The sequence below is a fragment of the Macrosteles quadrilineatus genome, unplaced genomic scaffold (genome assembly GCF_028750875.1).
Source record: "Macrosteles quadrilineatus isolate MER2022 unplaced genomic scaffold, UCM_ALF_1.0 Scaffold_2__2_contigs__length_208266976, whole genome shotgun sequence".
Lineage (NCBI taxonomy): Eukaryota > Metazoa > Arthropoda > Insecta > Hemiptera > Cicadellidae > Macrosteles > Macrosteles quadrilineatus.
The window spans coordinates 192842924-192862677 of record NW_026542595.1 but is presented as its reverse complement, the minus strand read 5'-3'; the positions used below and the strand labels follow the sequence as shown (position 1 = coordinate 192862677).

The 19754-nt window shown below is 33.1% G+C and overlaps 1 protein-coding gene across 1 annotated transcript; it reads left to right on the top strand.

Annotated features, from left to right (window-relative positions):
* The first annotated feature begins 2766 nt into the window (after window positions 1-2766).
* LOC128985239 (cytochrome P450 4V2-like) lies at window positions 2767-18192 on the top strand. Its single transcript, XM_054404630.1, has 12 exons — window positions 2767-2935; window positions 5184-5290; window positions 7646-7736; window positions 8411-8590; window positions 9530-9596; window positions 10486-10618; window positions 11450-11510; window positions 13977-14077; window positions 14691-14759; window positions 15688-15859; window positions 16569-16760; window positions 17537-18192. The coding sequence occupies exons 1-12, from the start codon at window positions 2767-2769 to the stop codon at window positions 17707-17709; spliced, it is 1515 nt and encodes a 504-aa protein (XP_054260605.1). The 3' UTR covers window positions 17710-18192.
* The last annotated feature ends 1562 nt before the right edge of the window (window positions 18193-19754 follow it).

Genomic DNA, 19754 nt, shown 5'->3' with positions numbered 1-19754 from the left:
CCATCAGTCAAACACCACTCCAAATCTGTTGGATCTGCTGGTGAACTATTTCCACGCCATACTTGAACCTGATAGTACAACCTTAGACTGTGGTAGTTTTCAATGTGTTTTTAAATTGTCAAAGTACGAAACGTCCATAAGAAATGTATGGGGGAGAGTTTTCGTTTTTATATATCTTAAAATCGTAAAACGCTATTTAAAAAACTGATTTCAGCATTGAAATCAGCGTGGAAATCTAGTTCATAATGATGTGTCACAACACTATAATTACATTAAAAAATATTTATATCCAATATGGCATATCCAATATTTCTGATCCAAGATGGCGGCCCAAAAAGCGTCCCCTATTGAAATTAAGTATGGAACATCCAATAAATATCGGTCGTGGTTCCAAGTCAATATCTCGAAAAATGTGCAAAAAAACATGTGGTGTCTTTTGTTGCAAAATTTGTCCAATATTGGGAAAAGCCGCCATTTTTTCCTTAATTTAGGGGTTTCCCGTGGACTGATTTTTTTCAACTTTTGGTATGTCACTCTGCACACCACAACAATAAAAATAAAACCATAACATGTTTACTTGCAAATTTTTATACGATCCCTGTGTCTGGTTTTTTTTAGTTTGCTTGGACTATTAAATTAATTTATAACAAATATTTTTATTTGAAATATTTTATTATTTCTACGCGGTTTATTTTTTGTTGTAGGTACATGTATTTGGTATCATTTTAAAGGTAATTTCAGGAGGAACATTAAATGTATTGACGACTTTTCAACAATATTGACTGGAAAGTCAGAATTTCAATAAAAAGCAAAAAACTACTGGATTTGGCCGCCATTTTGGAAAAATGGTGGTGTTCCACCAAAGATGTTTTTGGAGACTTTTGATATGTTATTCACAATACTTTTCACTATCGAACAACAATGGTTTCATCTGTGTTCTAATTATTTCTAGGTTTTGCTATTTATTTTCTTATTTTAAGGCGCCTATTTCCTTATCTCAGTGTTACGTAAACGTGTTTTTGTGTTCGCACGATTTGTACTTCAGTGATTCGTCTTACACCTGTTGATATAGATTTGGTTGACAAGATCTACCATAGTTCTTACTTGCAACTTACGTTCCAGAGAAACATTAAAAAAAATATAAATGCATAGCCTACATTGAATTTTATAGGGATTGACTCGACTCAGTAACTTGCTGTTTTATAAGAAACATGTATGCTCCACTATTAATTAGGTTAAAATGTCTATAACATGAATATCGTATTGATTCTTTGTAGTTTTTTTGGTTCGCAAATTTAGAGTTAATTCTCCTCTCGTTAAAGAATCATCTGAGTAGCCAAGTGGTTATAGGGCTCACCTTCAAAATGGAGGCCGGTGGTTCGATCCCAAGTGGAGACTATACCGGACCCAGATGCCATGTAGCTTTGGGCACTCAATTAATTATGGTATTCAACACAAGGTTGATTTATATAGGCCTTATAAAAACTTAAAACCACCAACTGCACGAATAAACTTATAAACAAATTGAATCGTATAACAAATATATAAACCCACCGAAACAGAGGGTATGGAATCAGTAAACAGCTAAAAGCTCTTGATATTGGCTATGGGATATGAACCTGATTTACTATGATAAATATATATTGTGCTAGACCCACCGTACAGGGCTTTAGTTTTTTCGCAGCTCAAACTATAAAACAAACTTACTTCTTTCCAGCTTTATCATCCTTATTGATAAACTAAAAAAATATTGTATGTTTCTGTTCCACTTATGTAGAAGGTGTTTTGATATTTAAACCCTGTTCCTTGTGATTTAACTAACATTATACATATTTCAACCAACAATATGAAAGCCTAAACCTGTAATTTTTCCTCTGGTATTATAACTAAAGAATTAATCACTAATTGTTGAATTTAATCTCAAACGAAAGAGAAAGATTCAGTCGACATCAACGAATTCCTAAAACATGAAACACACATTAAAAATATGATTCAAACTCTGCAGAATAATAAAAATTGTTCGTTTGCACTAGCCAATGCATAAATTGAGTCCTAACCTGTGCCAACCACATTAAATCAAACTAACATTAAAGGCCTAGCTTATATGCGTCATGTGACATATTCAGATACTTCTGATATTAACTGTAATGTTACATTCTTGACTCCATTCCTAAAGCTTTATTTAGGTATTTTAAGATTATTATTCCAGACCAAATAATCACCATCAGTTTTTAATGATTGGTTAAAATGTAGTTAAAAACTGGATACAATTATGGGTGGCTTAGTGGTTATAGTTTGTTCTCCCTTAGATTATAAAATTGCTTGTTCAACCTGAAATCGGGTTGATTTTACGTATATACCATCAGCCTAGTAACAACACTTTACAAGGAAAGATCAACGCTAGATAGTACAAGACCAGATGTGGACTGTTGCCTAAAAAACCTACTAACTCCCTCATGACATCAAAACATACAACAAAGTAAAAAAATGTTTGTTTTCCATCTAAAATTCCATCCTCACATTTACGTTGTCTTTTCCTTATCGAAACCACCAACTAGTGACAAGACTTTACAAATTGTGTAGGTCTGTAATTGCCGAGCGGGATGCATTATCCAATCCAGTAACCGCAACTTAACCTTCCGCAGCTGGAAACAGCAAAGTGCGGTAGCTTTTCAAAACAAAACACCAAATGCCATTATTCGGTCAGTTCGAAGGTCATGCTCTAACCGTACGTCTCTGGCTCATTTACTGTCTTGCCGCCACACCATGCTGGTGCTGCCTTTCTTGTTAGCTTCGCTGCCTTTGCTGCTGGTAGCGCTCTACCTACAGTTCCGATGGCAGCAGCGTCACATTCTGGCGGCTGCCTCCAAGCTACGGTCGCCTCCAGCTCTTCCGCTTATCGGCAACGCGCTCTACTTCCTTGGCGATATTACAAGTAAGCTACTTGTTTCGGGGTGAATGGTAAAGGATTTAGATGTATAAACAACTGACATCTAATGTCTAATGATAAGCTAAACCATAAGAAGGTTGTCTTAAGTTTAGCAGTCGGATAAGCTTTTTTCGTGGTTTGGCTCTGCTTTGTTTCTATATATATTTTTTTTTTTTTTAGTTTTGTTTGTTTTCAAAAATTAAACATTAAGCTTAAATGTATTACCCTATGTTGATTATCTGTCTACTTAAAAACGTCACTTGCTGCACGATGTGTCTCTAATTATGTCAGGGTTCTATAATCGACTTAGATACAGCAAATGTATTTCTCATACTATTATTAAATCTGAAGAATATTTAGATTTTTCTTTCATCTCCCCGCATGTTTTAGTTCGCGTATGTAAACTAAATGTATATGTAAATGTGTCCTTCCTGTACAGTAAATTTGTATAGAGTGTGGCTCATTTTTTGTGACTATAACAGTTTCAATATATAAATAAAATAACAGTTCGCCAATATGCCGTGGTGTGTGTTAAATCTTTAAAACAAGTAGAAAGTAACTAGAAAGAATCGAATAATAACTATTTAAACTCTCTAATAGGTTTAACACCGTTAAAGATCGTATTTATCAAACGCTTTTTGCGTATACATTTTTCCACATGTCTGATATTTACAGGTAAATTTGATGAAAGTAAAATAATTCTTACAATAAGGTCTGAAAAAAAACGAAGTAAAAGATGCCTTCAGTTTATTAAACTAGTGTGTGATTAATTACCGTACTACAAAGCATTGTGATAAATGCTTAAATCAATTTATAATGATTTATTTTGTATACAAGTATTTTTAATTATTTAACTGTCAGTATCAACAGGATCGAGTATTTAATTTTTTTACAGGCATAATTACCGTTGACCACTCACATAGTAAATGTGTATAAATACATACATGAACACATAAACACATAAACACTTTCACGTATTTTTATCAGTGGATTAACAGTAACAACTTTACATTGCAACTTACAAGATTCATTACATGGTGATAATAAATGTATGTTGTAAAATATACAACATTTTGTATGTTCACCATTTCATTGAAAAGTATTTAAGTATTACAACATTCATGGTTAAACGTATTCAATTTTTTAATAAGGTTTAAATATTATGAACAGTAAATATTTTGTTGTATAGTTAATTTAAGCTAATTATACAGGGTGTTTCCAAATTGTCTGGACATATTTTGTGAACTTATTCCTTGGGCTAAGACACACATAAAGTTATGGCATTTTATGTTTGTCTTATGTTTGTCTAAGTATGGGTCTAAAACGCATAGATTTCTGTTTGTCGGCATGTTTGTGATTTTTAATAACTATTAAATATCTTAGGAATTTTTCAAGATATGAACGTGTATTTTAGTAGATAAAAAGAGCTTACAAAGTTTCGTTTAAATATCTCAAGCCGTTTCAATATGGTGGTCATTTAAAATCTTTTATTCAAAATTTCATGAAAACCGTAAATATTAAGAAAATTGTCTTTCAGATCAGAAAGATAGAAAATTTAAATCCTAATCAAATGAGACCTTTATTGTTAAAATTGGATGTCAAACAACAGAGTTGTCAGTTTTCTTCTACATTCGGTTACGCAATTTAATAGGACTTCCATATTGTTTATTATTTGTCATTTTACAGAGCAGTATGGTAGGGCCGCCATATTGACACGGCTTGAGATATTGGAACGAAAATTTGTAAGCTCATTTTACTTACTAAAATTCGCATTTTAACGAATTTTGAAATTTCTATCTTAAAAAATGTCTAAGATATGAAATAATTCTTAAAAATCACAAACAGACCGACAAACAGAAATCTAGGCATTTGAGACCCATACTTATATGGCATTTAATGTTTGTCTTAGCCCAAGGAACAAGTCCACAAATTATGTCCAGACAATTTGGAAACACACTGTATATAGTATAACTAACTGCATAAGGGATAGTAAAAATTATAACTTAACATAATCCTTTATACCGGTATCTAAAATATATGAATTATGTATCATAAGTTTGAGTTTTAATTCAAGGAAAGCTTAGTGTAGCCTTACAATTAAATTTAAACTGCATTTAGTTAAAGACCATGATTTAATTTATAAGACTTAATTTATTTAGTTAAGACTCAAGTTATATTTTAAGAATTTAAAGACTAAAATTATGTTATAGAACTTTCCTGACTAATATTACAACTTATCTGTTGCTTGTTACAGGTGTTACAAAGAATATAGTTAAGTTTACAACTGAGTTCAAAGGACTTTTTTGTCTCTGGGTTGGACCTGTTCCCGTCTTCGTCGCAACTGACCCTAACGATGTTCAGGTAAAATCATGATTTCTTCATATTTAGCGTTATAAATAGTACAATTCAAAATAGTGGCAGGGATTATAATACTAAGAAAATATAACCAAGAGAATGGAACTAGGGGTTGGTAAGACTTGGATGTTTTCCCTATATTGTTTGGTGCAGCTATGTCGTTGTAAGAGTCAAATCATTTGTAGAAAGTAAAACACGTTAGTTTTCCAAACTTCAATAGATTTGGAAAATCAGTTTTAATTGGGTACATAATCAGGTATAGAGTTGAAGTTGTTGGTTATGAGAAATTAAATAATAGTTCAAATTCTTACAAAACTTTAATCAATAATTTGAAGTACCCGTTACTCCAAACTGCAAAAACACATTTGTTGACTTTTATTACCTTTCGTTATTTTTGTTAATTTTGTTGCTTTATTTCACAAATAAACATGTATTATTTTTGGTTAAAAAAACCCATATTTATTTTTATTTTTTTTTTGCAGCTTTTTTGCAACTCTTTATGCATTGGAGTATGTATTCGTGAACTGTTTTAACGTGTTGATGAATAAAAACGGAACTACACTTTTGCATACAAGCCTATTTGTCTAGTTTTCTCTCTAAACCGTTACTTCATTAACGGATTTGTGTTTTCTCCTTGTAAAATACGTTTAAAAAAGGTGAACGTGTGAGAGAATAAAAAAATAAATGTTCATCATCCAATTTAGTTTTAGTTTTAGAAGGTCATTAAGTACCTATTTGGGTATCGTATCTAAACCACAATATTGGACTTCCTTGTATGCTGAGGCAATTTTACATTAAGGAAATACCGTGCCACCGGTATTAGCTTCTTCCCTATTGGGAAATTTGCTAAAAGGGTCACAATGACTACTCAAACTTTGACAAATTTCGTAACTCAAATCGCTATAAGTATCACTATTATAAAATAGACACGCTACTAATGAGTATTTAATCCAAAATGTAACATTAACGAGATTATTAGTGTAGCTTTGTTTTTGAAAAAGATCGACTGATGTTTGGCCAGGAGCATTTATTAAAAGCCCAATTGTGTAGGACAGTTGGGTTCAGTTGTGAACCAAAAAAGCTTTTGACTTAAGTCAGAATCAAACCGTCAACTTTCTGGGCGAACACTATAACCACTCATCTACCAATCTACAAGCTATTTGCCAAGTTGAAAGCGGTCTGCCTCTAGCCTAAACCCTGTAATTAAGGTTAAAAACTTGATAATTTGTTTCCCTCATTCGTGCAAGGCATTCCCGATTGGATGGGGAAGATAATGAGAACTCTGTCAATAACGTGTAAACCACCAGGTATCTGAGATTGGACAAATTACTGGTTTATATACATTGGCACCCGGCTGCGTGGCCTCTTACTCACTACTTTTACCATACTATCCATGACAAAAACAGTATGGACCATTATTATTCAATTTTACCATAATACTTCTGATATAATCATAAATTCAACTTACTAAATCATTATTCACACATCTAAGTGTTTATGTTTGTATTTCACGGTTACATAAACAGTGAATGATTGTAAATTTTTCATCTTTGAAAAATATTTGAGGTTAAAATTATCGTACTTGATTGTTAACAAGAATCTTATGTCATCTTCCCCATAATTTTTAAATAATAAAATACTAATTGTAACAAACTTCAAACAAGCTCTTAAAAATATATATGTCTAAGTTACAAGTAACATGTTATAATTTTTTAAACAAGGCATTTTCAACACGAGATTTGAGTGTGTCTCCAACCCTATAGTTAGCAGAAGGAACAAGTACATACACTCTCTGGAACAATTTTGGAGAGTTAGGACTAACTTCACTTTTAAAGCGTTTCTAGTTACTGTATTTTAGTCAAAATGCAACTTTCACAGGCACTTAACATATATGTTCAACTCTTTGGTGTGTATAAACAATTTATTACTTTCCTTGGCTATTTGGGATCAATCTAATGACAAATATTTTTCTAATTTAAATATGATTTTGAAATGATTAGTATCAAGAAATTATTTTATTTTCCATCACGACATGGTGGGACACTTAGGAAAGTTAGTGTAAATAGTATTTGCGCTTAAAATTTGTCCATTTCAACCACTAGAATCTGTGGTTTTTATCAAATAATTGAGACGAGGAAGTGACCTAGCGGTGTATTTTAACCGTAATATGAGTGACGGTTGAGTGTAGAAACAAACAAGCAAATTGCATTGCTTGGAACAAGCCAAGCCAAACACAGGATGCTTAACTGATAACTAAGTAGATGTCACACTCTTTGATCAGCCTGTCTTAAGTTATAGTAAATACTTTGGTACCTAATATACTTCAATCTTTACAGTTACTATTTTATTATTTTGTTTTAGGTTATACTTAACAGCTCCCACACGCTTGAAAAGGATGACATTTATAATTTTCTCAAACCTTTTATGGGGAATTCGCTATTTACAGCACCTGGTAAGTTTGTTTTATCAGACCACTTCTTTAGCCTTTCTTAAGCCTTAGTATAGTGTTAGACAAAAATTTATGTAAGGCAATAAGAAGACAAAAACTTCTTAAAAATAAGTAGTAAAATAACACTGATGAATCTCTTTCCCTTGGAATACTCTAATGCATTTTTTATGTGTCATCATAGGTTGAAATCACAGTAGGAAATCGTAGCCTAGTTTAAAATCTCGTATGAGTATGTATTTTTTATTGGTACTGTATTATATTTTAATTTTCGGACCTTTTATTTGTGACTTTTATAGCTTGATAAGTTAAATTATAGTTTTTCATCGTCTTTATAACATTGCTGCCATTCTTGCAATTGTTTTCTTTTCAAATCTCCAATTAGGTAATATATTACCTATGAAGCCTACAAAAGGGTTAGTGGTACCAGCTCATTCATTTATTTCAATGAGTTTATTATGTATGTATTATTGTTGCTGCTAGCATTTTAACCATTTGCATCTTGCCATGTAAGTCCAATATTGTAATAATTAATTTCATAATGTTTTTGTGTTGGGAATAAATAAGCAAATTGAGTTTTTACAACATACTACGATAAGTCGACCTTATTATATTGCATAATTAACTTTGTACCACTTTAAACTTATTTCTATTCCTACACTAAACTGCAATGCTGTCAGGCCATCATTGGAAGAAGCAGCGGCGGTTGATGAACCCACTGCTGGTTCCCTCCAACGTAGAGAAGTTTCTCCCAGAGTTCAATGCGGTCGGGGAGGAGTTGGCGCGTCAATTGGGACAGGCTCCTGGAGAGATTGACCCTAGGGACGGGATATTCAGCATATCTGTTGACGTCATAATGAGTAAGTGCCTTTTTGAGAGCCTCTTGTAGCGTGTTTCTTTGTAGATTTAGTCCCACTATCTCTATTAGACATGGATTCATCCTAGATCATTTGTTTGTCTTCGATAAATCTGTCTCAAACAGATATGGTGAGTTAGTGTTTAAATTTGTCTCTAGTTTTTCCTCTAACCTTTATACGTCAGCTTAGGGCTTCAAAAGTGTAGTAAATAAAAATGTATCGATTGAAGGGCCAGATAACCTGTGTATTTGAGTTATCTTTTTTTAAGATTGGTGGCTTAAGTTTTAGTTTTAATCAAAGCTCCTCGTGGAATTACTTAAAACATTGGATAGTATGACTTAGGCTTTTATTCCTCGATCTCGATTGGCCTTAGCATTGAGAATAAAACAAGAAGAAAATGCCTTGCTAAATTTTCCAGGCTACTGTAGTAGGAGATGTAGATTTTCTTTAGCCGGTAGTCCGGGGACATTGAGCCCGCGGGAGTCCGGCACCACTGAGAGCACATTGAGCATCACAGTGTGCGAAAATTAATACATTTATACCTCCTCCCACAAAAATATCTTTTATTCCTAAATAGATTAGGAAGTAGCGTTTAGCAATCGCATGGTAATAGTTTACTAATTGTATATAACTTAATATATCTGCTGCCAAGTACCTTGCAACGATTCTCAAATACCAATAGCGAAAAAAACACTATTTGCAAAACATAGGCCTTATATGAGACGCAAATTTTCTGTAAGTTAGATTAACTGCTAAATTTTAGGTTTGGAGTAAAAATGGTACATAAAAAATAAAATGTATGGATAAATAGCGTGGACCGTACTGATATGATAAAATATTGAATATGGTATGACGATATAGTAATGTAGCTACCGTATCAATAACTACTGCTTTTTCGTACAAACAGGTTGAGTGTAATTTTAATACATCTTTTGTTCACAGGAACTGTTATCGCAAGCAAACCATTGTCAGTTGAAGCAAAACAGGACATATTTGATCTTTTAAATGAGTGAGTAATCATCCAATAAGCACTTATTTGTAAAATGTTATATTCAAATCAAATCAAAATGCCTTTATTGAGCGCTTCTCAATACAATATTGGTTTACAGAATAACTCACGTCACTAAAACTACATATTTACAAGTCATCTAAACAAATTATGTACAAGAATAAAACGTCAACAAAAAATTACATGCCTGCTTTACAATGCATTTTAACCTTAAAGAAAGCTAAGGCCGAAAGGCTTTTGATCTGATAGGGGAGGTCATTGTAAAGGGTTGGGCCAAAATAGGAGAACCCCCTCCTACCTATTTCCAAATTAACTTTTGGAAAGTGGAGGAGGGTGTCCTGCCTAGTGCCTCGTTGAGCAATTGCTCCACGTGTCACAGGTCTCTCCATCAGGTATTTTGGTTCTCTGTGGGATAATACCCGATGGATGAGACAACCAGTTTGCACACTGCATACAGCATCGGCTGGCAGCAGACCAGCAGAATCCCGGAAAGAGGATATGTGTTCCCGCTTATGAAGTGAATGAATGAATGAATGAATGAATGAATGAATGAATGAATGAATGAATTCTTTATTATTTCAATGCAGAACATCAGATTGAATGGTACAAGTCCGTAGACAAAACGAACTGCGGTGTTTTGCAGCCTATTAAGTCGGTTTCATATCCTCCCGGAAAATACTGTGGCCGTATGCAGGAATGCAGAAGTACATCACTGGCAACACCTTATGTAATCTTCTCGCTTTTTTACAGAAAAATGTTGTGTTAAATATTTATAAAATATTTATGCCATCAGTCTACACTTCAATTTCTTGGGTAAATTAATAGCAAAATTTAAAAAATACTAACTTTAATGCAGTAAGACAATTTAATAGTTTTGCTATTGTTACAGCGTCGGCAAAATGTTTACCTATCGACTGTTCAAAGTGTGGCTCCACATAGAATGGTTATTCAATTTCCTTTATAGCAGGGAAATGAAGAAAGCAGAGCAAAAACTAGCAGCTTGCTACAATCTCATCGATGAGGTAAATGAGATAAGCTATCATTATGTAACCAACAATGGTTTAAACTTTTTTTAATAAGGGCATTTTTAATGTCCTTTTATACAGTAAAATACGATATTTTCAGTTCATAAAGTTGCAAATAAAGCTAAGAAGCTATATAACAATTTCTTCTTATAAGTTTTATTATTAATGTTTTATTTGATATAAAACAAATAACCATAGTTTAGAATGTATGTATGGATGTCTCTGGAAGTGACCAGCCTACACATATTTTACAGCCAATATAGGCTTAATCCATGTCAGTTATTTGCAATAAAAATTATTTTCCTTTTAAACAATTTGTCTGTTTGTCTGGTAATAAAAAAACTTCTTATTTAATTTTTAACATTGGTAATTTTACTTGTCAATATTGGCTGTTCCACTGCAAGTATGCATATGTGTTTATGTTATCATTTCAAATTTTTAACAATTCGTAGTGGGCTTTTCATAAGTAGTAACAGCTTACCCGTTTACTTCATAAGTTTTATTAGCCTTAAATTCTTGTAATACAGACAAACTTAAGACTTTGAGAGCCGAAAATCTCTTTCAACAAATATTGAAATGATACTAATAAATTTACTAAGGATTTAAATGTTAAGTCAAAACCCTTGTTTAATTGGATTCTAAGTGAAATAAAAAGAGAACACAGATTATTTTGAATACGTCCAAAATTCATAGATAGACAGGAATATTATTTCAGTTAGTTATATCAAAAACAAACTATGTTTTTATCAAATTGAATGTTCTTTTAACACATACCACTGTGATAGATTTTCGTCAATGGTTAATATTTTTTACTTGTTTTTATTTTAGCACTGGATTGAGGCGGTTCAAGAGCGAGGTCAAGGAAGCAAGCAGGAAGAAGAACTTGAAGGTTAGTATATTTTTACAAAATAGCCATTTAGGCTTTAAACGTTTTAGTATACAAGACTTATGTCTTTTATTTTTGTGAAAAGTAAGAATTTTAAACTTTACAAAGAAGGCCAAAACAAAAATGTCAGATGTACTTCAAAGCAATATTACAAATGCTAATTCCAATAATCGAGAAATTACAATTCCTGATGTCTTAATATTTGTTTAAACTTGTACTGCTTAATCGTTTCCTATTTTTTTATACAATTTAATATCAAATTTCATTTTTTGCTGATCTATGCGTCAATATGCATGATGGTGTTTCTTTGGTATATAACTTTCTTTGGTAACTCTTCTTTTATGCATTTGTATTACCTGTAATTGATGAAGAAATAGAGGCAAAGATCTAGCTCTAGATAGGATTTACTGAAATAAAACAGGTTACATGTAACTACAAAATTTCAAAAAATTGAACGCCATCAATGGGGAACATCCTTAGCAAGTGGAAAAGTAGTTTTACCTAAGAAAATAAGAATAAAATAGACTTTTCAGCATATTTGGGAAATCGTAGCTGCTACGTCAATGATGATGATGTAGAAAGTGAGGTGATATAGTATTTATATCCTTCATAGATTGTCCACAACGCACTTGATTGGTGTGTCAGTTGGTAAAACGACAACGGCAGTGTTAAAGAATTTACGCGTACCTGCTCACCCTTCACTCAACCCCCCCCCCCCCCCTCTAAAGACCTGTCATATACCGGCCTCAAGGATCAAAGTGGTCACCAAACTCTTGAAAAAATGTGTACATCACATTATATAGGATGTCCTGTAAGTACAAAAAAAGTACGAATAGGTTTAATGGGTAAAAATCTAAAATCATGAATAAGTTTCCAAAATTGTCTCGTTAAATATCCACCACAGTTTTTGAGTTTTAAATATCTTAAAAGCTAGTTTAAATATCTTTATGAAATATAGATGAATAAATTGTACGCATACCCTGTATGTTCATATGGGGTGGGTGATAGACCATAGCCCAGGTGGGAATAGGTTGTACGTGATAATGAACCGGGAAAGTGAAGATAAATCACGTGATAAGGTCATAGTGAGGTCGCGTGAACGCAGAGGTCAAGGTCATATATGAATAAAAAGTCACATTTCCACACTGCAACAGTGAATGAGAGTCTAGCGATGAGCTGAAATTATCTTATTACCACAAAACCTCAAATTGCTTCCTCACTCTTCTTGTGGTAGAATGATGTATGTTGTCTTGCTTACTTTGAAGTATAATTGATTAAAATACTCCTCCAGTGGGTAGTTAACTGCAATCCATTATTTAAAAATGCATTAATGCAGCTATCAGATTCAATTATAAAAAGATAGTTTTTATTGTCAAATTCCATTAGTGAGTAAATATGTTAACTTTGGCTTGCCAATAAAGTTACAATATTTCTTGAATTTTTAAATATTATTATTCTAAACCCAAGTAGTAAATAAAGATCAAGAGGTATAACTTTTGCTAAATTCAGACAAGGGGCTGAAATTCTAGATTGTTCTAACCTATAGCTTTTAAACATTTGTATTAGGCCCAATCATTAATGTTGGAAAACAACGTAGACACACCATCTATATGGACCATATGTATCCTAATTTTAATTTAAAAAAGGGCACAGTTGAAAGAATAACTTACATAGTACGCTACAGACTAAAATTACATTTTTTGTCTTATACTTCGTTCACTATTTTTTAGGTGTTTTAAGGGGAAGTTCCCCCACCACTTTTTTGTATTTAATGTATGTTGTTTAATCAGCTGTCGAGCTATTATTTTAAAGGTAAGGGCCAAGTTGGGGGGATAGATTTCTTCCCCTTAAACCGCCTAAATATTGTGAACGAAGGATAGTTTTTGTTACTGGGTTAGTTGACGTGATTCTATCACTTCAAATAAGTCGTGCTATCCGACTGACTTGGTTAAAATGTTGACGAATCCGACACAAATCTGTAACTTATATCTGCTCACTCTATTGGTGGTACATTAATCCAACTTTAGCATGGGGTTGGAGTGGAATTTCCAGAAAGCAGAAAAATATGCATTTAAGTAAATCTTAAAATGTCTTTTAAGTACAATTAACTCATATTTATTATTTGTGTGCTGAAAATTTATCGTATATTCAAGCCAACAGCTTATGACAACTATTTAACGTCTACATGTAGTCACAGAGAAGGACAATATTGTGTTTGATTTTGTAAACGTGAATATTTCTCCTTGTATTCTTTGAAACTTACTTGTAATATGACAGGATGAACAGGTATAATTTCTAAAACACAGAAATTCCAATAATATATTTACTTATAGACTTTTTACACTTTATAACGAATGTCGTATTCCGTTCTAGATCCGTCTACATTACTTAAACCTCTGTAAATTTATTTATGTTGTATACACAGAGAAATATACTTCTAGGAATACGTTCTTTAAGTCTTTTTTTCAGATTACAGACCAAGAAATATTTTAGACGTTGCTTTTACACAAGTTAACAATGGAAGCAACAAAAAGGATTGGTTCGACGAAATCAACGGTGTCATTGTTGGAGTGAGTATATTCAGAAAACATATTGAGATATATTTTAGTTATTATAGTGAAATACTTATAAATACTCTGTAAACAATAATGAAGGAAACTACACAAGTAAACAAGTAATTAGTATTGAAAGTAGTTAGTTATTATTTTTAAAATTTGTTTTACCTGCGCTACGATCAAGCGATCCAGTGTGTTTTAGATAATAGACCAACAACCGTCACTGTAAAATCTCAAAATCGATTAAATATAACGCAATAAAAATTATCTTAAATTTGGTACACATTAATTATCTATAGGACTTAATTTAATGCAAATTAGTTAGTAATGAATTAAGTACATAGTTAAGAAAGTTGATTAATGTATTTATGGGGCTAGAACTGAATATAATTTTTATTTAATCTCGTCAAGTTGTGATTGCTAATGCCAGTAAGAAAAATGATGTTGTACTTGTAATATTCATTTATATTTTGCAATCATACAGAGTTCGAGGATAACACTTTAACTTGTACTGAGCATTCAAAATATTTCTAAAACAAACCAAATAATAAATCATGTTTTATACATAAACAAACTGGAAATAAAATTTTACACTTATTCGTAAAACTAATCTTAAGATATTTTCCAGGCTACGGATACAGTGGTTGCTGCTATATCGTTTCTTCTTCTTACTCTGGCAAACCATCCCGAAATACAGGTAAAGCAAATTACGTATATAATATTGAGTGATGAAGAGGATAAAATAACTCATTGTAATAGTAAACTCTAAATTTCTTAATTCCAAATGGAACAATTAGTTATAGTGCTAAAAATATTAAGTTCAATGAAGCTAACTAATACTCAGCTTAACGTTCAACAACACTTTTTTGTTAATAATAGATTTAATGGTGGGTAGTTTTACTGTACAATCAAACCGTATTGGTATTACATTCGTATAATATCGTATTATATTGGTTGCAGTTTCGTCTACAAAATTACAACCCTGTTAATTCAATGTATATTTGACTAGTATTGTATCCGTACTTGTTAACGGGTTAGAAAGAGGAGACTATAAGAACAGAATCTAGTATTTATAATAATTCATTAAGTGTCAAATCATTTCTCATGGACATTCAAATGAGAATATTTACAAGCGTTTTTGAAGAACCTTCCTGGAAAAAGGCTAAATGAGTTGGTTAACTTATTTCATCGTATAGATTAAAGCCACATAAACACCAATTACGATGAGAAACAGGTTGATATCATACCAATCTATTAAACCTAACATTTGCCTCCGTTAAATATCGTTTCTTTTACCCGTCTATAAAAATATACAAAAATCATTGAAATTTGGATGGGACCCAAATGGATGTTAAAATTGCGAATGACTTAATATTGTGGTTTTTAGGCTAGGGGAATGCCCCATGGAAGTTGTGTGGGATCCATCTTGTATGCACTCTACACTCCCGAAGCTACCACTTGTGTACCGCTTTGATGCCACTTTCATGATAATGCATTTAAGTGTACGACGGCTGAATATATACGATTTATTATAGAATAAACAATATCTTTATTTATGTTTTCTCATACAGTAATCATTTAACCAAAGCATGAATAAAGTTTCCACAAAAATGATATTTTTCCAGGACAAGGTCCACGCCGAGATAGAGGAGGTCCTCGGGTCCAGGTCCGATGATGAGGTTACCCTGGACGACCTCAACCGTTTGACGTACCTCGGACAAGCTCTCATGGAGACGATGAGGATCCACGGAGTCTTCCCTTGTATCCTCCGAAAAGTCACCAAGGATATTAAGCTATGTTCGTAAGAATTGTTCATATAGCAAAAAGTATTTGCTATTACTATTCCAAATTTATAGAAAAACTTTCGTGTCCACGACTGTTTTGGTTTGTGTCTTCGACGACTATTTGCAACACCAGGGATGGAAATGGTCAACTGTAGCATGGTGTTCTTGAAAATTGACATTCTCCTTTTTTTAAATAATGATTTGTGTAACCAAAATGAGAATCATGTAACAATTTTTGATGCATTTTAATATGCTCGCAAAGTTATTTTCTCACCACTTGATGATTTCGTTGTTATTTGTTGATCTCACATGGTAGTTACCAGCTTTTCCTCTAACTTTTTTCCAGATGTGTTCTAGCTACACTTATTTTATGTACTGGCAACGTTTCACTGCGTCAAATGCTAATTTAATATGGACCAGAAATAATCAAGTACAAATCTTATACAGACGACTAGGTGGTATTTACTTTTGCAATAATGGTGCTGGTGAATTACTGTATATTTCATGCATACTGCATACAGTGAACCATTTGATGGCTACCACCCAATACGAACTGGACAGATAGTGGCCAGTTCTTGATTTCTGACAACTTAAAGCAAACCTGTATTTGAGGAACATCCTAAATACCTTTACTATTTGAGCAGTAAGCGTGTATTCCTTGATCTTTTGTTGTACCCAATACTTCGAATACCTTAAACTACTATCAAGTCATGTTATTCTAGCTGAGGCCACGTTGCCGACCGGAAGCCGAGTGATGCTGACACTCCACGCCATGGGGTGGCATCCGGACACATTCCCAGAGCCTCACAAGTTCATTCCTGGGAGGTTCTCGCCCGAACTTCAACGAGACCCTGACCACAAGAGGCACAACTACGCCTTTCTTCCTTTCAGTGGAGGGCCTCGCAACTGCCTAGGTATTTTTATACTATTCAAGGGACGTACAAGTGAAAAAAGGTGGTCATTGCCCTCTCTTCGTCAAAGTCTGAAAACAGTTGAGTACTGTGAATTGACGTGAAACAACGCTTTCAATAGGTTAAGAAGGTTTATTGAACTTAGGTAGGACCAAATTTCACTAGGTTAACAAGGTTGGTTTGGCAATTGAAGCTGTAAAGTAAGACATCGAGTGTGATAATCTCATGATGTGGCGTGATCATGACGTTTCAATCAATGATGAGTTTATTGGGGCTGGTAGGAGACTTTTTTCCACTTCTGCCTCAGAAGAAGTGGGAGCTTTGATAATTTCGGCGTGAGTTACGAAACAGAGTTTGAAAAGATCTCACAGAATCGTATAGGTCAAACGGTGTAAAGTGAGTAATATTCAATATAATAATTTAAACTATGTTGAACAATGCTGAAGATATTCTCTACATCTACATGGACAGCATAATATAGTTAAATTCGTCTAAAGACTGTCATAGAATGACACAGTACATTTATTACCCGCATGACTCATTTTCCCCTTGGATCGTTTTACTAATTTTTGCGTAATTGCATTCTTGTATTAATGTTTTGTCGTGTATGTAGAAACATTATAGTTTTAGTATGACGGCCATAATATGACGAAAATAGGATATTTATGTACAGCTCGACAATGGTTCGAACTTGAACTAGATAATAATAATATGTATTCATGACCCGAAGCTTCAATACGATCACAAAGTGTTTATAATGTGTCATTTTCCTTCAATAGGAAAAGCCTACGCCATGCTGATGATGAAGACGGTTGCAGTACATATCCTGAGGAGATTCAAGGTCACGACCGATGTCAGCCTATCAGACATTCAGTACGAGCTCAAGGTCGTGATGCACAGCAGGACACCTCTGCTGCTGCGGTTTGAGCCTCTTTTACCCTCCAAAGTGTGAAGAAGACAACATATTTATTGAGAATCGATTATAGAGAGACATTTCTCGCACCAGGTTCCGATTTGCAGTTGCTGTTTGTTCAAAGCTTATACGAATGTTTTATATGTAGGCTTGTACTTTTCGATGATCTATTTAATTTCTTCAATGTTGAGGTTCACACCATTAAGTTTTGATTGGCTGATTTTTGGATATCCGGCCCTCCCTACGGGCATCCAAGTGTACTGTCTAGGGTACGACGAGAAACCTACTTTTACCACCTTGTTTATATTCAAAAGAAACGTGTAGGACTGTTGGAGTCTGTACCTAATAAATGTATACATACTTCTTGATTGTTTTAGTGCCCAGCATACTACGCAGTCCATCAATTCCTCATACCAGAATACCTCTCTTCTTGAAACAGAATCGAAACAATATTGTATTAGGATTTTAATTGTTAAGGTAGACATGTATCCCTTACTAGCTTGGAAAGCTAATACATTTGAACGTCTTAGTTGTATAGAGGTGTACATGAAGGGAATGCTACCATGGTTTAAACACTGGTAGAACTACCTGACAATATAAATTGTTACAGTTCTTTTCTTGCAAATGGAAGATAAACTTGTGTTTTATTAAGAATGAGACTTTATGTAAACACCAATATAAATAAATGTATCTACCCAATATACGTTTTATTAAGTGTTTAAGCATCTGTTTTCAATTGACCGTTCTAATTTACCAGTTCTTTTTTCACAATAGCGGAGAAAAAATAAATTCTGATTGTTATTTTCTTTCTCTCTATTTTAAAACTCCCTGGTGGTTGCCACAACCATTTACTGTTTGTGTGTTCAGGGAATAATATAGAAGCTTTTTATTACTTTGGACTCCAGTGGCTATATTGTCAAATTACGTTGTTCCAACTCCAGTTTTTACCTACGAATGCATACCCTATTATGATTGCAAAGATATAGTATGGCTATATTATTTTTTCTAATTAGGTGTGAGCAATGTTGCTAGAATAAAATTTGTTTATAGCTTGAGTAGTGTTCTCTAGTGCAATGGAATATCTCCTTGCATAAAATATTTAAATTGTTTTCAATGATTGGATAACCTGAATTTTAAAATTTGCTCCTGACCACCAACTCATGGACATTATTGCATTGATAATTTGTTTAATGATTGGTGGGATTTGAACCTAGGCTTCAAAGTCTTTAAATTGTATTCTTTTAAGGGTCCTAATATTATGAGATTCGTTGTTACGTAAAACTTCCGTAAGGAAATTTTACATTTCTGAGATCAGTGCATCTTAAAAAAGAATAACTAGTCACGAAGCAGCAGTTTTCTAAATGATCACCCAAAACATTTATGTAGTACAACTTATATAAAATTTTGTGTACTGTAAAAATATAACGATAACATAGAACTTTGAAATGTAATTCACTTTGCAGTTGTTTGCGGCCGTATTTTCTGTGACAGCGGTCTTATCAGGAAATGGAATATTGAAAAAGATCAAATGAATTGTAGACACAACACAACTGTGGTGTAGATAGTTATGACTTTTTCAATGCGAGCAAATCGTAGTAAAAATATTTTTTTTATATAAACTTGTATAAAATTAGTTGTTATTCCAATGGAATAGTTTTAGACACTCAAAAGTGCCTTTTAGTCATTCAATGATATAGTAAAATAGTTTTAATAATCAATAAAACTGTTTCCTTTCACCCATTTTTCCTTAAGCCCATTTTATTTTAGAAGTCTTGTTAAAACAGCGCCCTCTAATAGCGTAATGGAGAGCATATACAACATCGGTACAATAGTTATAATTAGTGAGGATGACCTGTTACCCATGCCGACTGCAGACAATTGAATTTACATTTTCGCACAGTTATGTAAATTGCACCCTCTTTTATGAGCCACAACGGTCCCATGTAGTGTTTCTAAAAATGGTAAGTTATTTTTTTAAACTATAAGCTATTTAAACAGGTTTTAATCAATAATTAACAGTGACAGTGTGGAAATTAATTTGTTTACCATTTAAATGGTAATAATATAAATCTTTATTCGTGTGA

Coding starts and splice junctions, on each gene's coding strand:
- LOC128985239 (XM_054404630.1), top strand. CDS start 2,767: ATGCTGGTGCTGCCTTTCTTGTTAGCTTCGCTGCCTTTGCTGCTGGTA. Junction 14,760..15,687: donor CAAACCATCCCGAAATACAG/GTAAAGCAAATT, acceptor ATATTTTTCCAG/GACAAGGTCCACGCCGAGAT. Junction 15,860..16,568: donor CACCAAGGATATTAAGCTAT/GTTCGTAAGAAT, acceptor ATGTTATTCTAG/CTGAGGCCACGTTGCCGACC.